At 47.5% G+C, this 24,090-nt stretch overlaps 1 protein-coding gene across 2 annotated transcripts in view; it reads right to left on the reverse strand.

Moving 5' to 3' along the window:
• Positions 1-24,090, reverse strand: part of UTP20 (UTP20 small subunit processome component) — a 1,109,880-nt gene that overhangs the window by 96,339 nt on the left and 989,451 nt on the right. For both annotated transcript variants that reach the window (XM_078675325.1, XM_078675316.1), the window contains exon 56: positions 12,157-12,289. In XM_078675325.1, coding sequence (XP_078531451.1) covers positions 12,157-12,289 — 133 coding nt within the window. The remainder of the gene's footprint in view (positions 1-12,156; positions 12,290-24,090) is intronic.

Consider the following 24,090-nt stretch of genomic DNA (forward strand, 5'->3'; position numbering starts at 1 on the left):
ACGATCCACTGCCAGATCCAAACACAAATTGAAGTCGCCTCCCCAAAGTATCTCCACTGTAGGACACCCCGAAATGCGGCGCCATACAGCCACAAAGAAGGCTGAGTCATCAATATTTGGGCCATACACATTTACCAGAAGCACACACTCACCACTCAGCTGGCCATGCACCAATGCCACTCAAGAATGTTTTATGAGATGCGTCTCTTGCAGAAAATTATATCTGCACGTTCATCCTATCCAGGTAGGCTAATACAGATCAAATTTTTTTGGGAGTGTTAAGGCCACGGACATTCCATGTGAGAACCTTCACATTACCACTCATTAAGTCTCACGGTAATGACAGATTCCCTAAATGGAGAAATCAGGAATATGTGTCCACATACATGAAGAAAATGGTGAATACATCGACATCATAGAAAACAAGTGCCAGTCAACCCTGTTGCTACCCCCAACCCACTTCAGCGTCCCCAACTCGCCAAAGCCATTCCAGCCCTGCCCTACCCTACCCAACCCACGCAACCAAAGAAAACAAACAAGCACAGATGGGGTACTCCCATGTGGGGGCGTCAGAGCGCGTCTAGCCTCCTAGCTAGTAGAAGGTGGCTGAGCATACCTGGTAGCTATGCCTATCACACTATAATACTGTGTCCCACAACCCCTGTGGAAAAGTCAGCCCATCTCGCACCTGATGCCCAGGCTGCTGGCGCAGGACGCCTCTTAGTTCCCATCTTGAACAATTACCAAATAAAGAGACGGGCGCTGGAAGCAGGAAAACAAGAACAGAGTTTTATTTCTCATGAGGAGAGCCTGTCATTTCGGACACTCGCATAGTGTCTTCAGGAGGTGCTCTAACAAGTTTCTCTGAGGCTTCGTCTTTTATACACATGTTTATGATGCACAAAACATTCCTTATTGCAATAAAGACGCTTTGAAGTAGGAAGAAGCATGCTTGGAATCCCAGCTTCAGGCCTATTCCCATACCAGTCGCTCAGATGTCATTCTCCCCTCCTGAATGTAACAAGAGATTGTGATCTCTCAGCCGGACATTCCTACAGGACACGAGGGCAGGAGGGGATGATCAGATCAAAGGTTGGGCAGGCGATAAGATCGGGGACTTCGGCTGGTGTATCACGGTTTTGTTATGCTGGGCAGAAAAGGGGGGGGTGTACATCCACGAGGCTTGGTCTTAGGACTTGGGACCGGGTCGAAAGGCCAAGTGCAGTTGGGGGGGGGGGGGGGGCTCGTCAGCTGAGGGGAAGGGTGTTCTTGGGAGGAAATGGGGGGTGTGGGTCAAGCAGGAGGGTTACTTCTAGGGCAGGGTCACGCAGAGGGAGAGGGTCTTATGGCCGATGCATGAGCAGAGCGCGCGGGGAGGGGTGCTATGGTGCCTAAAATGGCTGTCGTGTACGTGTGTGCATGGGTCTATGCTGGCGGGATAACACAGTCAGTGTTTAGCGATATCCGTTCTCCTTACAACAAGGGGTACAGTGAACACAAATGAACGCCGCTTATGTGCATATACATTGCCATTTTCAACAGTCGCCGCTTTTTTACATAAGCTAGTTCATTTCTATACAGTCGATACGATTGGCGGAATGCGGTACATATGATTTTACATTTGTTGGGTTATTCATACAAGTCTAGAGATCGGCATAATACTTAGTCGGGGTCAATCAAGAAAAAGGTTCAGACACATTATAGAATCAGGTTCTGACTTTCTCTCCGGTGACATCAAAATACAGTAAAAAGTGCTCTGATACCTTCGGGTCTTGTCAGTGCTATAAGAGACTTTTGGAAAACTAAATACATGAGTGACCGATGAAACATTTTTGAAGGCAATACAAAAAATGGCTGAGGGAGGAATTCGGTTCGATACAAGCAATTAGTCAAGGGGTGGGCAGAAAGTTCAGGAAGGGGGGGGGGTCTTCGTCACAGTGTCTTTTTAACTGCGAGCCATCACTGGTAGGCTCTGGTAGTCAGTCTTCTTTCGTTGGCGCTGTTGAGCACCGGCGGTGGAGCTATAGGTCCAGCTCGGAATTATCCTTACGCGTTGCAGGGTGCGATCAGTCCTCTGCTGTTAGATCACAGTCCTGTCTCCTAACTGATCTTCTTAGGGGTGCCTCATGCTGGGCACCTGCGTGTCTTTCTTCTTCCGTATTCTATCTAAATGCTGCTCTTCTTTTCTGAGTCAAAAGTTATGCGAAAAGGGTGATGTTGTTGAATAATCAAGGGAAGAGAGGGCGGAGTGGGATCAGATCTTTGAACACACCAAGGGACCAAAGGAGCAAAGGACGACGAGCAGGCAGGCCCATCAGTCGGGCTCAAAAGGGACGGGGACTTCAGGCACGAGTGGGTCAGCAAATCGAGGGCTTCAAGGCAGCCCTTCATTCCTTCACCTGCCGAGTTTGAGAGTGGTGCCTCGTCCCGCGTCTCGTTGCTCTGCGACTCCACCTTTGGTTGCGGTCACACGTGCTTCATGATCTGTGGCCAGGCTGTGCGTCACGTCCAGCTCCTCTCCTCCGGTGATTGTATCTTTGAATAGGTACAAAACAAGTTTTAGAAAAACTGGCAGGAGAAGACATTTATACATCTCAATTCCGTCCCCAATCCTAAGTAGGTGGGGGATATGTTCATCAGTCACAGTCAGAAGTCATCACTTATGGAGTATGTAGGAGGGCATTTCCACTGAATTCGTAAGCCTATTTGGTGTTCATTCGTGACGTACGTGGAGAGAAATCGGACTCCCATTGACAGTGTATTCTATCAAACTCGAAATCGAGTCCTTAGGTAGAGACTCGCCCTTTTTCTTTTTAACCCAAGTACTTACAATCTTACATTTCCCTTCGGGGTCGGCAAACTCTTGCAAGCAGGGGGGTTATCATCATGAGAGGGGGGCAGAGGTTAAACATGCTTTTCTTGGGGAGCGACGGTTAATCAAGGTCATCAATTACGCTTCGGGGATAGCTGATATGGAGCTGGGGTCAATCGGGAGAAGCGAGGACGCTTTGGACAGGGAGCTGGGGTCAATCGGGAGAAGCGAGGACGCTTTGGACAGAGAGCTGGGGTCAATCGGGGGAAGCGAGGACGCTTTGGACATCCGCACTTAAGTGCAGAGGGGTGAGGCAATCTGGGCATTGGGGATTGCATTTCTAACGAACTGAAAAACAGACAACCATTGACGTTATAGTCCCCCTATAAAAGGCCAGATTAGGGGACATCAGTCGTCTTACCCGTCCTTTCTTTCATTACCAACTCGGGTTCTATCGTTATGCAGAAAGGAGAGGTAGTAATATGGCATGTTACAATCGTTTTAGTTTCTGTCAATTTTGCCGAACACCTTTGTGTTCGAAGAGACCCAATTAGGTGTGTGCCGGTGGGGCACAACGTTACCACACAAGGGAGGAGGGAACAGAGGGGGGGGGGGGGGGAAAGGGAAGGGAAGGGTTGGGAAGGGAAGGGAAGGGAAGGGAAGGGAAGGGAAGGGAAGGGAAGGGAAGGGAAGAGAGAGAGAGAGAGAGAGAGAGAGAGAGAGAGAGAGAGAGAGAGAGAGAGAGAGAGAGAGAGAGAGAGAGAGAGAGAGAGAGAGAGAGAGAGAGGTACAATAATAGGCCATTTAGTGCGCACACAACACAGAACAGCAGGGGTCAAGTAATACGGAAACACAGGCAGAGGGACGACGTAGACCCATACATTACGTGCACACAAACTCAGGCGGGGGAGACAGTACATGTATTATATACAAAAATCCAAGACAAAACATAGAACCGTGACTGGTATTATATACAAAAATCCAAGACAAAACATAGAACAGTTATTGGCCAAAATGATCTCTTCCTGTACGGTGCGCATCCTTAGCATCCTAAGCTCTTTTTACCTTTTTCTTCTCTTTTATCGTCGGCTGCCTCCACTGGTGGCTTTGGTTGCACACACTTACGCCTTTGGCAATTGGTCAAGAACTAACCTGGTCGGGCTAATGTGTTTCCAGGCTGAGGCAACAGTGGGTGTCAGTTGTGAGAACAATGGGGCAGCTTTGAGTTTCATGTCTATGAGGGTGCGAAAAGGAGGTAGTAGATTTTAAACACTGGCAACATTCCTAGTCCTCCAAGCGGAGGGTACTTGGATAAACCTCACCTCGGAATATTCCTTAAACTTTCCCTATTTAGTTAAATGTAGGAATTTTATTCATTAGTGCACGTCATTCTTGGTTCAATTATTCGGGGTGCCAAGCGAAGTCATATTTTGTAGTTTCCGCTTCAGGCTGTCCTCCCAAGCGCTAAGTTCAGGGAGAGAAATAGCCATTGTTCGCTCGTCGTGTGTAAGCACCATAATCGCACCCCTTTTTCCCATCTCTTCGTCCGCTAGATCACCATTTTCTTCCGATGTGACCTGCAGAAAGAGGGAAAAAGAAGGGGGGCGGGGGCAGCATTTTAAATACACATTAGCGCGCATAAACCCGAAAAGGCTTTTACTTACTGCATACTCGGTCTATCTCCACGGGACGCAGTCCCTGCCAACTTGGCGTTTAAGCCCAGGTGGACCATTTAGTGTGGGAGAGATGATTATCGGAAGCCTGTGGATAGCATAGGTCGCCCAAGTGTGGTATTACGGATCGTGTGCAGGGGGGTCAGGTGGCACTCCTTCGGGGCGACTTAGGGGCGACTTAGGGGCATTTTAAAACAACTTTCCTGATACAGGTAGCATATAAAATATAGGCTAAATACCAGGATCTTTAGCGGTTGCTTTAGGCTGTACAAAAATGAAAAACACATACAACAAAAACCTGGACCATTCATATTTGCAATATTTCTGCGTACTATACTTTTTAACCCTTAACTAGTCGAGCTGAGCCATTTCACCTGTAATCTAGTTATATCGGAAATAGTGGTCATTTATTCGAAACTTACCAATTTACGCGTGACAACTACGTTTGCTTTTTCCAAAAATCTTTAATAAAAATGTCGGTGCATAAATACGGGCCTACAACCCCGTGGGCCGGCCAGAACTGTACATGTGGGGATACTTATTAGTGGAAAACCTAATGGAGTCGGTGGTCGTTGATTTCATAATAAAAAGTGCGACAGGTGCAATAAAATCATATCGAAACTTCAGTGTGAGTGAGTATCATAAGTGTTGAAATTCGAACTTTCAATAATCATGATGCGCCAAAACTTAACAACAATTCATTGTCCGAATGTTCAATCAGTACCCATCTCACTTCAATTCATTGTCCGAACACATAATCAGTACCCATCCCATATCAATTCATTGTGTTTAAAAACTGCATACATATTTCATGACACCAAGGCTGAGCAATCGGGGTACAACAAGGAGTTGAAAGTTTCATTTGTACCAGCGCCATTTTGGGAGCAGCCAGGCAGATCTAGGCATAGTCAAAATCTCCACCAACTCGTGGTTGGCCTAGAGGCTCTTTCGGCAGTCCAAAAGTTCCGTTAAAGGGCAACAGAAAGGATCGGCGGTATGAACCATCAGTCAAAAAGGGGGAGGGAGGCAACAATTTTTTCTACCGGGTCATACTGGGTTTTCACCGGAACTGATCCGAACTGTAGTCTGCAGGATTTTAGTCATTCAAACGGAGGCTGGCGCAAGCATGGGAGCGCCGACGTCTTGCGGCTACATTTTCATCGTTCCGCGGGTAATCATGGCAGTCATTCCCCATCGGGGGTGTCTGCGGGGGTCGGGGGCCCCCGTGGCTCCTATAGAATCTTCAAAGTCGAGGAGAACACTTTTGATTGTGGGACTCATTTCTTCATCAACAAGCAACCGGGCCATCTCTTCACGCCGGGCCCGCTCCTGCAGGGTCGACCGCCATTTTACGAGTGGACGAACCCTCGTCGGGTGAGTGGAGCGTTGGGGGTGCCGCTGGGGGCCTCCACCTGCGGAGGTGGGAGAGGCTCGTTCGCGCCGCCTCTCCCTCCCAGTGCACCCCATGCCGTTTTTCTCGGCGCTAATATTCATGATGGCCGGACCAGGCGATGAGAGGGGGGGGGGGGGGGGGGGGTCGGAGGCAGAGGCAAGACATCCCCCCCCCGGTGGCCTGTAAGGCGCCGCTTCAGGGCCGAACGGGGAGCTTCTACCAAGCCGTGGCTGGACCAGGAGATGCGAGGGGGGGGTCGGTGGCATGAGCAAGACATCCCCCCCGTGTTGTCGCAGCCATTATTGAAGAAAGAAGAGGGGACGCCCGGATCCCGTCGGCCTCGGCTCCTCTTCTGGCCCACCTTATGCGACGACCTCCGGCCGACGGCTGGCAGCAGGACCCGCCCTACACGTGCCGAAGATCTCGTCTTCCGGATGGGCGTAGCCGCGAACCTGTAGCACTTCGGGAGTTTCCAGAAAGGGGGTAGGTATCTGCTGATTTGTATCTATCTCATGTTACCGTTATTGGGGCGTGGCAGGCGGTGGGACAGACATGTTTGGAGCAGTGAGGGGTGGCGAAGCCTGGTTGCCTCGTGGCCGTTGCGATGTCAAGCTTGGCTTCTTTCACCATTTTCATGTTTCCTATTACGGGCTTATTTCTAACATTTCTTATTTCTAGCGAAATCATGTGTTTTATCGTGAGCTATTTCTAACGTTTTCCTATTTGTTGCGAAATCAAAAACTCATCAGTGGCCTACTGATTTTGCTTTCTTATTTCTTTCTTCCCTTTTTTTTTCCAGCGTGTTTCATGCTAAAGTTTCTGTTAACAGGATACGGTGATTACTTCGTTATTGTTGCATATGTCCTTTTTATTAGGGGTGCCCTCCGGTCGAGCCAGATGACCTACCTCTAATAAATGGTCCGGGAGGAACTAGTTTACCAATCAGTGGGGAGTAGATAGGCCCGAGAGATTACAACGGGGGACAAAGGTCCGCATTACCTACCCTTCACTACTTGCAAAGATTAGACAGAATATTTCTTTTCTACGTTATTTGCAAACAGAGAATACCTCAAAAGAACTATTCCTTGAACAATAAATGTCCAGACAATCAATCAATCAGTGGGGAGAAAAACAGGCATGACGGATTACAACGGGGACAAAAATCTGCATTACCTATCCTTCACTATCTGCAAAGGGGGCAGAATATTTCTATTCTTCCCTGTTTGTAGACAGGGAATATCTCAAAGAGCAATAATCCATAAAAATCGATAACAAACAATCAGTGGGGAGAAAGATAGGCATGACGGATTACAATGGGGGACAAACGTCTGCATTACCTATCCTTAACTATTTTCAAAGAGAGGGGAACGTTCCTATTCATCGCTGTTTGCAAATAGAAAATGTCTCAAAGAGAACCAATACTTCAAGTACAATCAATCAATCAATCAGATGGATAAAGCCATCCTACCAATCGGACGTAAAGACGTCCTACTTAACCTTACCCGGACCGGACCGTGTGGGCAATTCTTCGCCTTCCCTTTTCCAGCGCCCAATCGTTCTCTTTCTCCATGTTTTTACCGCAGCATTCCTGTGGGATTCCAGTCAGGACAGTAGGTCACTTGAGAGAGGTCCGTTCGGAATCGGTGAAGTTCATTCAATCAGCAGCCGGACGAGGGACCTCTCAAGGCAGGTATACTCCAATCGTTTAGATGTTCACCCCATCGTCTGGACCTCTCTTACCGGACCTTATGTCGCTGATGGACCCCACGTTGGGACGCCAATTGTGGAAAAGTCAGCCCATCTCGCACCTGATGCCCAGGCTGCTGGCGCAGGACGCCTCTTAGTTCCCATCTTGAACAATTACCAAATAAAGAGACGGGCGCTGGAAGCAGGAAAACAAGAACAGAGTTTTATTTCTCATGAGGAGAGCCTGTCATTTCGGACACTCGCATAGTGTCTTCAGGAGGTGCTCTAACAAGTTTCTCTGAGGCTTCGTCTTTTATACACATGTTTATGATGCACAAAACATTCCTTATTGCAATAAAGACGCTTTGAAGTAGGAAGAAGCATGCTTGGAATCCCAGCTTCAGGCCTATTCCCATACCAGTCGCTCAGATGTCATTCTCCCCTCCTGAATGTAACAAGAGATTGTGATCTCTCAGCCGGACATTCCTACAGGACACGAGGGCAGGAGGGGATGATCAGATCAAAGGTTGGGCAGGCGATAAGATCTGGGACTTCGGCTGGTGTATCACGGTTTTGTTATGCTGGGCAGAAAAGGGGGGGTGTACATCCACGAGGCTTGGTCTTAGGACTTGGGACCGGGTCGAAAGGCCAAGTGCAGTTGGGGGGGGGGGGGGCTCGTCAGCTGAGGGGAAGGGTGTTCTTGGGAGGAAATGGGGGGTGTGGGTCAAGCAGGAGGGTTACTTCTAGGGCAGGGTCACGCAGAGGGAGAGGGTCTTATGGCCGATGCATGAGCAGTGCGCGCGGGGAGGGGTGCCGGGAACAAACGGGCAGAGAGGCCATGGTGCCTAAAATGGCTGTCGTGTACGTGTGTGCATGGGTCTATGCTGGCGGGATAACACAGTCAGTGTTTAGCGATATCCGTTCTGCTTACAACAAGGGGTACAGTGAACACAAATGAACGCCGCTTATGTGCATATACATTGCCATTTTCAACACCCCAGGCAAGAGAGAAACTTGTTGAGGCAGTGAGATCCAAATATGTCAACCTGGAAAAATGTAACTGTTAGAGACAACATCACATCATTATACAGAGACTTTCAACAGAGCCACATTACAAAAAGCACCTGAGACTCTTGCCGAACCAGCTTCAGATATTTCGCGTGTTCCGGAGCAGCTTTGGGGTTAGTGAACATTTTTGAGTCCCCTTCAGGGCCAATATGCTGGCGGAACAGGGTTAGCGTAGTGTAGGGAACTCCTTTGGAGTGTAAAAACTTTTTCACAGCGCCAAACTTCCTCCTTGTGGCCTGCACAGTGACTGTAAAATAGGGGAAAGAACGAAAGAGAGTTGCCCTGATGCACAATGCTACCCATGTCGCGGTCCATAAGTAAAATAACATCACGGTCTCTATAATTCAACAGGTGTGCTATAATTGGGCGAGGGGGAGCACCTGGGACAGGCCGAGCAGCGAGGGATCGGTGCGCCAGCTCGACGACAAACATGGGGGATAGCTGTTCAGTACCAACGATTTCCTTGATTAAGTTCTCCACGAACAGCTTCATCTTGCCAACATTCGTGGATACCAGAAGGCCCATAATCTGAATGTTATTTCGCCGGGAGCAGGGCTCCAAGTCTTCATTCTTCGCCTGGATAAGGGAGAGGACCTTCTCCATATTCAGCAACCTCCCTGTAATCTCACCCAGGCCGTCCTCCGTCACAGACACACGCTGTTCTACTTCTCCCATACGGGTATTTTGCTTCTCAAGCTGTGACGACATGTGATCCAATTGGTGGTTTACGGCAGCCATCGTCCCCTCTATGGACTGCAGGCTGCGCTCCATAGCCAGCAGCGCTGTCTCAAGGGTGGGAGGCCCCGCAGCTGGGGTGTCGGCATCAGAATTCGAGCCAGCCCTCTGCAAAGACTTAGAGGATTTGCGCGCCTCAAAAGTAAGACGAGGTTGGGTTTTATCAGTCCTCCCCATGGTAACAGCATTAAAAGCAGGTAGGTCCACAGGCTCAATATGCACAGATAGAATGATCTGCGCGGGTCAAGGGCACAAGGGGTACGCAAGCCACTAGCAAGAGAGCTCTTCAAGCCACAGTTCGTTAGGCGAAAACAGTATAGCTATGAGGATGTCACAATTACACCAGGTCACGACAGCGCCAGATGATGGGGGCCCACAGGCAAGAGGCTGGCCACTACCAATGAAATACCATCACAGCATCATCCACACCAGGGGCTGGAGACCATAGAAATGTTGAGCGTTGTAGCAAGGAATCTCCAGCTAAATCAATAGATTAGGGAGGAGTAGCTGCCCTTAGCAAGTTTACCACTACTTCCAGCAATTTCACAGTGGGCCCACTGATGCCATCAGTCGCGTTGTACAGAGGACGTCAGCGGCAATCCCAATGCAATATCACTTGTGCATCGCCAATGCCACTTAGAGGAGCGCAGTCCGCCAGTCAGCACCGTGAGTAGCAGCGAAGTTCAGCTACCATCCAAATCAGCCCGTGACTTTCCTGCACGCCCCAACGCCCAGCCACAGCTCGCAGGCCGCGGCCCGAACCCCAACCCGTGCCGCCTCCACAGACACCGGCCAGGGGTTAGGACGCCCCCCCTCACCGCTGCAGGCACAGAGCACTCAGGAATCGGCACAGCTCCCTCACAGAGCCCCGATTGGGCAAAGCAGGATCCGCGGGCCTCAAATCCATAGAGGGGCCGCTGCGTCACCTCCTCCAGCAGCAGGGGCACAGCCCACCTCGCAGGGTGTGCACCGCGATCTGGGCCTCGCAGGCAGTTAGAGAGTCCAAACCGGGCACAGGGAATACCAACGTAGCCACAGCGGGCCGATCTTAGGGTCGTGCAGGAGCCACTATTGTGAAGAGGCCGCCGGGACCAGACACCACTCGTCAGCATCAGAGTATGATGTTAAAGTTAGCTCCCACTCTGCAGGATCCCCCAGAGGTGAGAGGCACTCGGTTTTCAGCTCCAAAATGCTGTGTAATAGGCGGATGATGGGCGGATAAGGGCTCAGCCGGGCAGACCCTTTCTAGAGAGAGGCCATCTCGCCGTGCGCTCAAGCCACGCCCCCCCCAACAGTCTTGCTTCTAATGACACAAATAACAACATAGCAAACACAAGGAGATGACGGATGGAGCGCTGAAACTTTTCAGACACTCACCCCCATCACAGAACTGGGTTGAATCCATCATTGTTCTGTAGCTCACTTTGCCACCCCAGTTCAGACGCAGCTATATGCAAATCAGTCTTGACCCTGTGCCTCATGGGAACAGTCCAGCCCGAACTGCCAAGCCATGTCTTCCCTGGACCGGAAACAAGCATCGTGGGACCAGTTTCGGGCAAACAGCCCTCATCAACCAGGCTCATAACGTAACTGGATTATGCTTTCGCCCTTTGCAAGATGTCAGATACTGATCAGGGGCATACACAAATTGTGGACTAGTTGAAACCCCTTTATTTGGGCATTGCAAAGTGTGTATACGGAGTGCAAAATATTAGTGAGTCAACAATAGCTGAAGAGCATATACAACAGGTTTCAGTACAGCTCTAGTAGCTGCAAGAAGGTCTCTTTTAAACAGCAATGCATTTGGAGCTTACTCTTGTGTCATTGGTGAGGTAGGTGGAGAGTTTTTCTCTCATCAATAGCAGCCTGCAAAGGTTAATCCCAGAAGAAATAAAAGGTGTCTTTACTTTCATACGAGGGTAGTCAATTTGAGGCTTTACTCTTGACTGTAGGCGCCACAGTCTTTGGTGCTGGACATAAGGTGTTTAAGTAGGGGGCACTGTGCAGCACAGAGTGCATCTGGCAAATTTACGCCGATGTGAAGAGCAGGTGAAGAAATTATCTGCTGTTGAAGGGTCATAAGTGGTGACTAGTACAAGTTATGCCCTTAGCTACGAGTAAAAGAAAAACTGGCCTATACTAAAAATGCTATTTTCATATTGGATCTGGGACACAACACTCTGTGCAGGCAGGCAGCGGAGTGAAGGGTGCTCCGCCGATTTCAGGTCAATGACCTTCAGTTTACGGAGGAGGGCTCAATGCCATGCCTTTTTGAATGGCTAAAGAGTGTAGTTGTTAAACATGCAACAGTTGCTGAATGCCAATACTGGTTAATTAAAACTTGCTGTATCACTTCCATCAAGCTTCAAATGAATGACAACTTGTAGTTGCGTCAATCACTCCCATGGGCTCCTGACAAATGCATCCTTAAACATAGCAACCATAGTGTTGATGTCTAGCCCCATAACAGGCTACAGTAGGTGAGGCTGGTATTGAGATTTACATCATAAACCTCCAAATATGGCACCCAATCTAATCACCCCTGTGGCGATTACACTTTTAACACTTGTTTTATGACAGGGGCCTTAACAGTTTCATTACAAGTTCAAAGGTTTAGATTCAATTATATGTCCCTTCTAGTGTAGCAAATCTCTTAAAATATGTTTTGTAAGTTCTAGCCTTACAAGAATGACCATCATTCTTTTAAACACGAGCACAGGTGAACATTTACACATATGGATAAAATAAACCAAAACAAACTGCACATAGAAAACATTACAGGTACTTACACCATATCTTTTTCATTATGTCATGATGCTTAGATAATTGAGTGATGTTACAATCCTTTATAAGTTTGGTGAGCAAAGTAAGGAAAGTAAAGAGCAGCCTGTCAGCAGCCTTCTCCTTGGCCTCTTTCTTTATCTGGAAACATAATAAACAGATCATTTATTTTTCTACATATCAGGCATAGTTTCCTTTTTCTTCACCAATTATCACTACATGTTTTCAGCATTTAATAGTGAATCTGTGTTGAACCTTAAGGCTAAAAGTACACATTCTGGCAGAGCTGACTCACCTTCTATCTTCTGAGTTGGGAAATAATATATATAATTCATGGGACTCTGCAGCCACTGTATAAAAGCCTGTTCCTAATTTTCTTATTACAGGCTATTTGTGACATCTGCAGTCACCTGTAATAAAGAAATGGCGTAGCAGCTCAATTATATTAACTTATTAGACATAAGATCAGACACCACAATACCTGCTGCCAGAGCCAGCACCCGGTCGAAACGGCATGGCACGTAGCATAATTAAAGTTAGAGTTTAAAACAAAAATGAAATCTTGCTTTTTATTCTTCTGCTATTTTTCTGCATGAACAGTAATAAGCTGAATGAGATATTTAAAGCAATGTTTATTTTGTACACCCTTGTTAAAACTGTACAAACAACGGAATCTTCCTGCATGTTTTAACAGATTCTGAGCTGCAGTGTTTTTTAAATCATCACCACTCTTCTTGAGTATATTATCCTTCGTAGGGCCAGCTTTCTTCCTTTCTTTAACAGATAGCCCTCATCACATCATCTATGTCTCTGTTGTTCCCTTTCATCGGAAGGCAGGTAGTATGCAGCAAGTATTTTCCATTTGAGCTCCCACAACACTGAATTACAATTAGCACAGACTTTGATCTATTAAAATCTATAGGGCATATCGATAGTTAAGATCAACCAGAAAAACCTGAGGTTACTTCATGGGATTCAGAACTTGAAGGAAAGTGGATTTCTGGTGCAGCCTCCCCCTCCCACTTTTTGCCAGATTCTGATGCACTTTGATTTGATGTTTCCTAGGTCCCTGCCAATCAGGTTCCCAGGGCCTGTGTTCTTTCCCAAAAGTACCTTTATACCACCATTGGCACCTCTCTGGCCACATGCAAACGGTACCATGGGTACCAAGGGCACTGTGACCAGGAAAGGTCTCTAAGGGCTGCAGCACATATTGTGCCACCCTTTGAGATCCTGTACCTTAACACACACTCACTGCCATTGCAGGCTGTATGTTTTAGTACAGAGAAAAGTGAAGAGTCGACATGGCACACACATGTGTGCCATGCCTGCAACCAACTGCCTATGGTATAGGTAAATGTAATCAAAACGAAGCATCCTCCAACTGGGTTGGTAAGTGAGGGTTTTCTTAAGAGACCTATAGGTTTCTCACAAACACAAACTTGAGGCTTCAAATTACGAGCCAGTTCTTTTTGATTACATTTATTCACAGAGGGTAAATTAACTAGCTCCTCTTCTCTCTCTTATTGATTTGCATATGGTATAGGTAAGACACACGTCTAGCTGGGTGCACTATACCACTTGAGCATTGTATCCCTACAGTGTCTAAGTTTATTCTTAGTCATTGTAAGTGCAGTAAAGCCATAAAGAGTATATGGTCTGGGAGTTTGTTATTATGAACTCCACAACACAATAATGGCTTTACTGAATTCTGGGAAATTTGGTAGTAAACTTCTCAGCATAATTAACCCACACTGATGCCAGTGTGGGATTTACTATACAATGCACACAGATAAGCCCCCTGAAAAACAGGCAGCCTCTGGTGGGTTCCCTGACTGGCAGACACTAGCTTGCCACCACAAGACAAGTTTCTGGACCTCTGGGGCGGGAGCCATCCCTCCCTGGGCCCAGAAACAAAGCCTTTCCTGGGCGGAGGTGTTCCCACCTCCCCCAGGTCAGGAAGAGCCTTCTGTGGCAAGGGAGCTTCAAAAGGCCTTACCACCTTTGGAATGCGACCCCTAGGCTCCCCTGCTACCAGGAGGAGGCCCTCTTCCTGCCTCCTTTTGGGCAGGAGGACAAGCGGGAAAAAACTAAACCCAGAAGGCAGATCCTCGCAACTTATGAAGAACGACGAAAGAAGACGCACAGCAGAGGAGACTGCAGAAAAGAACTGACTTGTCCCCAGCTCTACCGGCCCTTCTGCAGTTTACAGAGGTCCTGCACCAAAAATTCCCTTGTCCTGCAGCCAGCGACATCCAGAACCCCTGGGAGGACTGACTGCTTTCAACAAAGACAGGATCTCCTGTGAACAGCAGCTCTATTAAAAAGAATCTCCAAATTAAGACTCAGAGCCAAGTGAAGACACAGAAACCCGACGCCTGGAACCACAAGTGCACCCGTCCCCTGAGTCCAAGTGGCTCACCAGTCCCAGTGAGGTCCTCCAGTGCTCCAGAGTCCGAGTCCACCGTAGATTGACCCCCTCCAGAACATCACGTCGCCTGCAGCATCTGCAGGGAGTCCCCCCTACTGCGAGTAGCCTAGTAAGGTGAAATCCGACTTCAAAAGACACCCATGCATCTAGCCGCCCTGTGCCCTAGAGAAGAAGACCTGAGTTGCACCTACGTCCCCAAGCCCTCCAACTTACCTGCTCAGCTGTTGGTTCCACTCGGACTGGCTGAGCCTGAAGCCAAAATCCCGAACAGGCAACTCCCATTGAAAACAACAGGGCACACAACGCCACATCAGCACTCTGCACCCGCCCGCAGCTGTTGGTGCAACTTGTGTGCTAACTTGGATCCACCTTTGCCCTGAGCTTAATCATACAAGCTTTGCTCCCTAAACTCTGTGACTTGCCAGAGAGCAGCCACCAACTAAAGGCTCTTATTATTATTATTATTATATCTGATTTTATAGAGCGCACAGCTACCCGTAGGTTTCCCGGCACTTCGGACCAAGAAAAAATGCTGAAAGACAGACAGAAATGTAGGGAACAGATTATCGGGAAAACAACCAGGTTTTCACTCCTTTGCGGAATTTAAGGTAACATGTTTCAGACCGCAAAGGGATGGGGAGCGAGTTCCAAAGCATGGGTGCCAGGTAAGAAAAGGAGCGCCCTCCAATTCTGGCACGCTTGAAACGGGGTACAGAGAATCTGCAGTGGGTAGACGATCTAAGAGTGCGCGAGGGACAATATTGTTGGACTAAGGTGGATAAATAGTGAGGGGATTTTCCAGCTTTGATACGATGCATGAAGCATAGTGCTTTGAATTTAGATCTGGACTCTATGCGCAGCCAATGCAGGTTACGCAGGGAGGAAGAAGCAGAGGACGATCTAGGCAAATTACAAAGGAGACGGACGGCCATGTTCTGGACCACTTGGAGCTTCCGGGTGACCTCTTTGCAGGCACCCAGAAGAAGTACGTTACCGTAGTCCAGGCGAGATGTAACTAAGGCCTGGACCACTGACTTCTGGGTGTCTGGGGGAAGCATCCATGTGATTTTCCTCAACCACCTGATGATGGTAATACAGGTGGCTGAGACTTTGACCACATGATGTTTCATAGATAGCTGACTATCAAAGAGGACCCCGAGATTTCGTGCTGTATTTGCCGGAGTCGGCAGTGGTCCCATTTGCTGAGGCCAATGTTGCGGGCCCCATAGAGCAGAGTCCGGCCCAAACAGAAGAAGCTCGGTTTTATCGCCATTTAGCTTTAGTTTGTTCGTCAGCATCCAATTGGCGATATCCGTGAGTCCAGAACGAAGAGAAGAGGAGGGGGAGTGCTGATCAGAAGGGAGGGAAAAAATAATTTGAGTATCATCAGCATACGAAAAAATAGAAAGTCCAGCCTGCTCAGCAAGAAAAGCAAGCGGTCTAACGTAAAGGTTGAAAAATAACGGACTAAGAATAGAACCTTGGGGGAACCCCATATGGAGAGTTGTGGACAGTGGATACAGAGCAGGGGGAAAAAACCTGAAAAGTACGATTACAAAGAAATTTGGAAATCCAGGCAAGGGCGGAGCCGCAGATACCCACGGACCTTAGGGCAGAGAGGAGGATGTTATGTGAGACAGTGTCAAAAGCGGCACTCAAATCCAAAAGGATGAGTGCCACTGTCTCCCCTCTATCTACCTGGCGTCTTACTGTCTCTGAGACTCCCAGAAGGGTGGACTCCGTAGAGAAACCCGCCCGAAAACCTGATTGGGAAGGGTGGAGAGCGTTCGCTGATTCAACATGGCTGGTAAGGTGACGATTTACATGCTTCTCCAACACCTTCGAGAGGCAGGGAAGCAAGGAAATGGGCCGAAAGTTGGCAGGATTGCAAACATCCGCATTAGCTTTCTTCAAAAGTGGAACCACCATTGCATGTTTCCAGATGTTAGGAACAATTGCCTCCATAAGAGAGGCATTTAAGAGAGCTAAGATACAGTCCAGAGGGGCGGTGGCTAAAGTACAGAGAATCTGGGGGGGCATAGGATCCAAAGGAGAGCCAGATTTGATCTCTGCCAACAGTTTCTGAAAAACTGGCATAGAAATACATTCCCACTTGTCTAATAACATGAGAGAGGAACGTTCCGGATCATCCAATGTAAATGGATGATCATATTGCTGAATAGGTGACATAGGAGAAGCAGGTGGTACAGCTGTAAAACCCGCATAGATGCTATCAATTTTCGCTGTAAAGAAGTCTGCCAAGGAATTACATTGAATGCTATCCAGACAAGGAGCTTTGGCGGCACAGGACATGCCGGATAGTTCCTGAACTGCCTTAAAGAGAGCTTTGGGTCGATTCTGAGCTTTCAGTATTGTGTTGTTAACATGATTAGCCCTGGCAGTATTACATAAAGTGTGATAATTATGTAGAGCTATTTTATAGTTTTCTTTATCTGTCGAATGATAGTTGGATCTCCAGATACGCTCCAGTCTTTTGCAGCGGGATTTTTCCATTTTAAGTTCTTCATTGAACCAAGGGGCAGGTGGATGCCAAAACATTTGCGTGCATTTACGCTTCGGAAGGCAAGAATCAAGCGCAGAGGTAAGCCAATTGCTAATGTTACTCACGTCATCCGTAGAGATATTAGCAAGACAAGGTAAGGTTTTTTCTAAGGAATTGTTAAGTTGTTCCAAGTTAAGTCTTTGCCACTTTCTAGAGGTTCTGAGAGAGAGTGGGCTGCCCGAGGGGCAGGGCGCATCCATTGACTTAATGTGGAACTCTACGATAAAATGATCTGACCAAGTAATAGGTTTAGACGGAAGGCAAGTAACAGTGTTTAGGTTAGTAAAAATTGGGTCTAGTAGGTTACCGCCTTTGTGAGTAGGGCCAGAATTCAAAAGACTTAGGTCGAGGGCGGCAAGATCCTGTATAAAGTGAGTGTTAATAGGGCATAGAGTGTCGTTAAGGTGTATATTCATATCCCCTAACAACAGGAAATTGTTAGATTCTAGCAAGAGGGGGGCAATGAGTTCCGGAAGGGCCGCTGCCCATGCGCCATGCGCGCCAGGCGGGCGATACAAAAGAGCACCAGACATGGTAAAATTAGGAGACAGTGACAGTTTAAAACTGCTAGCTTCACAGTTAGGGATATCAAGATCATCCCACTTACAGGAGTAGATTCTTTTAAAAATAATGGCAATGCCACCTCCATCCCTGAGAGGTCTATTTCGCCCCACGAAAGTGTATTCATCAGGGAGGGCGGTGGCAATATCCGGACCAGAGCAATCCTTAAGCCAAGTTTCAGTTAGAAACAAGGCCGCCGGACTAGATGAAGTGAGGAGATCAAATATGTCCCTCTTGTGTTTTGGCAATGAGCGGCAATTTAAACTGATAAAATTAATAACAGGAAAGGGATTGGGCTGGTGAGATTTTACTGGGAAAGGAGTTACAGTCGCGCGAGGGGATGGGGAAGCACAGAACTCCACGGGGAAAGATGTTAGAGCCAAAGCGCATACAGGGCAGGATAGAGGGGCATCATGACCACGCAAGCGTGGGCAGTTCCTATTAGGCGAGGGTCGTAAACCATACAGTGCAGAGCGAGAGTAAGTAAGTCTGGAGGTAATAGGGCCCGAGGCAGCGGGAGGGGCCCCAGGTCCCGTCCGGTCGCGGACGGGCGCAGACGGGCTTAACTCTGGCGCGACTCCGGCGCGCCTACGTCGCGCCCGCTGCGCTCGTCCGCTGCGCTGCCGCATAGTGGTAGTTTAAGTAGCCGTGTGACTAGGGGGGTGTGGCTAAGGTGGGAGAAGCCGACAACCCAGCCCAAGATGGCGCCCGCAGTCGAAATGACTGGCTTCAGGCAGACTAGGAAGGTAGGTGTGGCGGCTCGTGGTCAGCGGGCCACTGGGGGGAGATAAAAAACCAATGTCCTTACTTGCCGTCAGCAGGACGAATGAGGGAGAGCATAGAATTAAACTGCTAGTAGTCAGCATAAAAATCGATTTGCTAGTAGTCAGCAAAAGATCAGGATTTTAGGTTAAAAATCAAAAGACAGCGCTTCAGCAAATGCGCGCGAGCCCTTTGCCACCGGGCTGCGAACTATCCCTACAGACTAACATTGGGCCTCAGCACTGTGCACCCAGCCGTGCTAGTGCCGCTGACGGTGATTTTTGAGTGCATCCTTAACCCTGGGGGAACCCTTGTTCTAACTAGGGGTGGGCGGAATTTGCGTAATCGCGTTATGCAAATCTCCGCGAAAGGGTAAAAAATCTCCGCGAACATGCAGAAATTCCACGAACACACAGAATTGCTTGTTCGCGATGCTTTTTTACTGTTCGCAATCGCTGTTTGCATGCTCGGGGAGAAATATCTCGCGAACACGCATTTGAGAACGCGAACAAGCAAAAAATTTAACGGAAAGCAGTATTTTGGGCAATTTCGCTTTCTCCGGGGAACGAAAAATTACCCAAATTCTGCGATCGGAACGTAATTTACCACCCAGGCCTAGTTCTAGCCCCAGAAACTTAACCCTAAAGAAAGTTTACTTACCTGCAAAGTGATAACGCCATGTTTCTCCCTAGGATTGCAATAGTAAGAGTGTTTGTATGAAAACATAAGCCACTGTGGTTTTGTGAAAACTTTTTTACTTACTTTTTATCTACTAAATGTCCCAGTGTGATATCTAGGCATATCACATTGAGTAGAAAAAGTAATATAAAAAGTACTCTTAAAAAGTAATCAAAAGTAATTTCAACAGTAATTTCAACAGTAAGGAAAATGCTACTTCAGTATGCATCTGTTCTTGGCATGTAGAGCTGCAGAGTTCAACACTGTGCATAGATCGCCACCTAGTGTTGGGCCCGGATGTTTGCAGTAATTTTTCTCCTGAAAAGTCTTTGGAAGTCACGAGATAGGTGACTCCTCCTTTGGATTACACTGCGCATGGGCGTGTAGGTAGACACGGGTTTTAGTGAACAGGAAGTAATGGCGCTCTAGCACTATTGACGTTTCATCGGTATTTAGTACCAAAGGTAGGGATGGTGCGGTCAGGAAGCGGAGACCCTAAAACCCCTCAATCTATGCAGAAAAATCACACAATCACAAATAAACAGTCCTGCGCACTCATATTCAATAGAAAATCATGTAGATGAGTATGTCGAAGTAATGTGACCAATCCAGCGGTGGAGACTTTGCGTTTTATCTTTTCTTTTTAATCAATCATCAGACATAAATTACAAACAGCCAGCCAACACGTGTTTCGTTGTAGAAAAAAGTGTTCTACAACTCTTCAGGGCCCACATCCGGTGATAATTCCAACCCGGCAGGGTAACTAAATTCTTGGCAATCAATGTTCGGTACAGATGAATACAGGCCAGTCGGCAGATCGGTAAATGTAGAGACGCCAGAACAACATGAATCCTAATAGTTCCAGATAAGGCAAATTGTCAACCTAAATCTTGTAATAATGAAAAGAATAGGGAAGGGACCGGCTCAATCCCGGTAGAGCACGGGTACGTGCTCCATCAGTCTATATCTCAAGGTGGAGACAGCTTTCTGGCGTCTCGTTCCAATCGTGGTACACTGAGTATGGGCATCGGCTCCATCCTTAGATTTTTTTTCGCCAGCAGGGAAATGATGGAGTTTTTAAGAAACAGGAAGGATGCTCATGTAAGCTGTATCTAATTAAGATAATACTGGGACAGATAAAGGTAGCCGGGAAGGCGGCTGGGCATGTGTAACTCTGCAGCTCTAGATGCCAAGAACAGATGCATACAGGTAAGTAGCATTTTCCGTTCGAGGCATATGAGCTGCAGATTACACACTGTGCATAGATTGTATAGCAGTATCGACCCCCTAGCGGCGACCACCCATATCTGTTGCAGTAGTTTGAAACAGTGTTTTGAGTACAGCCTGGCCCACAGTAGCTTGTTGTTTAGTTTGCACATCTACACAATAGTGTTTTGTGAATTTATTTATTTATTTATTTTGTCAATTTGTAGGGCGCAACAGCTACCCAAGAAGGGTTTCCCGGCGCCTAGACACAGCTAGAAGCGAAGAGACAGAAACGGAGGGAACATTGAGGGATTATTGTTCGAACAACCAGGTCTTTACAAGCTTTCTGAAGCTATGGTAGTTATCTTCCTTCCGAATGCTTGGAGGAAGCGTGTTCCACAGGGAGGGTCCAAGATAGGCAAAAGATCTGCCCCCTGATCTTACACGTTTGAACCTTGGTATGCAGAACCGTGCTGCTGTCTGGGACCGGAGGTTTCTCTTAGGTGTGTAAAGGCAAGCAAGGGATTGGAGGTATTTTGGGGCTCCTCCTGTTTTTATTTTGAACATGTAGTTCAAGGCCTTGAAGCGAACTCTGTTCTCAATCCTGAGCCAGTGAAGGTCTCGGCGATGGTTCGAGACACCAGCGTTCCTAGGAATCTTACACAGGAGTCTGACCGCCGCGTTTTGCGCCACTTGTAGTCGTCCAATGACAGATTTATTTGCGCCTAAATATAGGATGTTGCCGTAGTCAAGCCTTGATGTGATAAGGGCATTGACTACGGTCTTCTGAGTTGACATAGGCAACATCCATAGGATTTTTCTCAACCATCTGGTTATGGTGAGACACACTCCAGTAACTTTGCTGGCCTGCTTATCCATGGATAAGGCGTTGTCTAGTACAAAACCCAGATTTCGAGCATGGGACACCGGGGTAGGAAGAATACCCATCTGTTCTGGCCAATGCGCGGGGTTCCAGAGATCTTTGTCTTTTCCCAAAATCAGAATTTCCGTCTTGTCCCCGTTCAGTTTTAACTGGTTTGCTGTCATCCAGTTCAGTATTTTTAGTAATCCTTCCTTGAGTAGTGACGGGGAGTGGGGACAAGAATTAGACAAGGAAAAAATGATTTGGGTGTCGTCAGCGTAGTTCATGAGTGTGAGCCCTAGCTTCTCAACAAGTTCTACCAATGGTTTGAGATAGATATTAAAAAACAGAGGGCTCAGAATGGACCCCTGTGGCACTCCATGAGCTGCGGGTAAGGTGTCTGATTCGGCCTGTTCTGATGCGATCTGAAAGGTTCTGTTTGCCAGAAAGGATTTGATCCATTCCAGAGCCTTTCCTCTTATGCCATTTGTGTGTAATTCTCTAAGGAGCGTTTCGTGGGAGATGGTGTCGAACGCCGCACTTAGATCCAGCAGCACAAGTGCTACCGTTTGGCCTTGGTCAAGACGTTGTCGGATATTTTCAGTGACACCTAACAGGGCGGTCTCCGTCGAGAAACCAGCCCTGAAACCAGATTGCGAAGGGTGGAGTAGGAGGTTTTCTTCTGCAAAAGTGGCTAGCGTGGAGTGTACGTGTCTCTCGAGGCACTTAGAAAAAGCAGGAAGCAGAGATATAGGCCTATAGTTGGCCAGTATTTCTGGGTTAGCATTAGGCTTTTTCAAGAGGGGTGTCACCATGGCGTGCTTCCATAAGGCCGGGACAGTGGCGAGGTCGAGGGACAAGTTTAAGAGGTTGGCAATGATATTCAGGGACTGGTCATCCAATTGTTTTATAATTTTAATAGGGATGGGGTCCCTAGGGGAACCGGATTTGACAGTTTTTAGGATTCCTTTGAGATTCTCTAATGAGAGATTCGGCCAGGCTTCCAGCAGGTTGTTATCAACAGTAGTGGGTTGAGGTAGGCTGGGGTTAGACAAAGGGGGAGGATCATCATTAGATATTTTAGTATTGATGTCTGAGATAATTTTGTCGATTTTCTCAGTAAAGAAGCAAGCTAATGCCTGAATGTGTGCGGTGTAGACCATGTAGCTGCTTTGCAGATGTCATCTAAGGGAATGTTCCCTAAAAATGCCATTGAAGCCCTATCTTTCTTGTAGAATGGGCTTTAGGAGGGACAGATAATGTATGTTTAGCTTTGTGGTAGCAAATCTGTATGCATTTGACAATCCACCTAGCTATCCCAGATTTTGATATGGGGTTGCATTTGTGTGGTGGTGAAAAAGACACAAAAAGTTGTTTAGTTTTACGGAAAGGTTGTGTTCTTTCAATGTAGTACAGCAATTCTCTTTTGACATCTAAGGTATGAAGAGCTCTTTCTGCTACTGTTTGTGGCTGCGAGAAGAATACGGGCAGCTCTACAGATTGATTGAGATGGAAGGGCGAAATTACTTTCGGAAGGAATTTAGGATTGGTTCGGAGAACAACCTTATTACGATGCATTTGCAGAAAAGATTCTTGAATGGTCAATGTTTGTAGCTCACTAACTCTTCTTAGAGAAGTAATAGCTACTAGGAAAGCGACTTTTCAAGTTAAGTATTGCAGTTTACATTTATGTAAAGGTTCAAAGGGAGGTCCCATTAACCGTGTGAGAACAATGTTTAAATTCCATACAGGTGAAGGTAGTGCTCTGGGAAGAATTATTCTTTTGAGGCCCTCCATAAAAGCCTTTACGGCAGTTACTCTAAAAAGTGATAGATGTTGTCTATTTTGAAGGTATGCGGCAATGGCAGCCAGATGCAGTCTAATAGATGTGTACGCTAAGTTACATCTTTGAAGGTGTAGTAAGTATCCTATGAGGTGTTGAATAGACACATCTAGAGGACTGATGTCATTATGACAGTATATTACAAAACGTTTCCACTTTGCTGCATAACATGGCCTGGTGGTGGGACGTCTAGCTTCTTTAATAACGTTCATACAGTCAGGGAGAAGGTTAAGGTAACCGAACTCTAGGACCTCAGGAGCCAGATCGCTAGGTTCAGCTGAACTGGGTCCGGGTGTCTGATCTCTCAATGGTTCTGGGTTAGGAAGCGTGGAGACAGGTATAGCTTTTGGTGCAGTATCACAGAAAGTTGCAGCAGTGTGGTGTACCACGGTTGTCTGTCCCAAGTTGGAGCAACTAGAATGAGAGTCAGGAAATGTTGCTGTAGTTTGCGTACCACTAGTGGAAGCAGTGGGAGAGGTGGAAAAGCGTACGCAAATTTGCCAGACCAGTTCATCCATATCGCATTGCCTTTGGACAGCGGGTGTGGATATCTGGCGGCGGAGCATGGGCATTTGGCGGTTTCGTGGGTGGCGAAGAGGTCCCCACACTTGAAAGTACGGCTGAAGAACTTGTGGATGAAGTTCCCACTCGTGGATCTGTTGTGTCTGACGGCTTAACAGATCGGCTATGGTGTTTTGTACCCCTGGAACATGCCGGGCTAAGAGGAAGATGTTTAGAGGTATAGCCCATCTCCATATCTGCTGTGCTAATTGAGAGAGTTGCAGAGAGTGTGTCCCTCCTTGTTTGTTTATGTAGTACATAGCTGTCATGATGTCTGTGAGGACTAATACAGCTTTGCCAAATATCTGCTTCTGGAATGCTTTTAGGGCTAGAAATATGGCAAGTAACTCCAGGTGATTGATGTGGAGTAACTTTTGTTGCCGTGTCCACCCGCCCTGCATGGTGTGCTGTAGTAGGTGAGCTTCCCAGCCTGAGAGCGATGCGTCTGCTGTCATGAATATTTGAGGAACTGGCT

This window comes from Lissotriton helveticus, chromosome 1_1 (genome assembly GCF_964261635.1).
Source record: "Lissotriton helveticus chromosome 1_1, aLisHel1.1, whole genome shotgun sequence".
Classification (NCBI taxonomy): domain Eukaryota; kingdom Metazoa; phylum Chordata; class Amphibia; order Caudata; family Salamandridae; genus Lissotriton; species Lissotriton helveticus.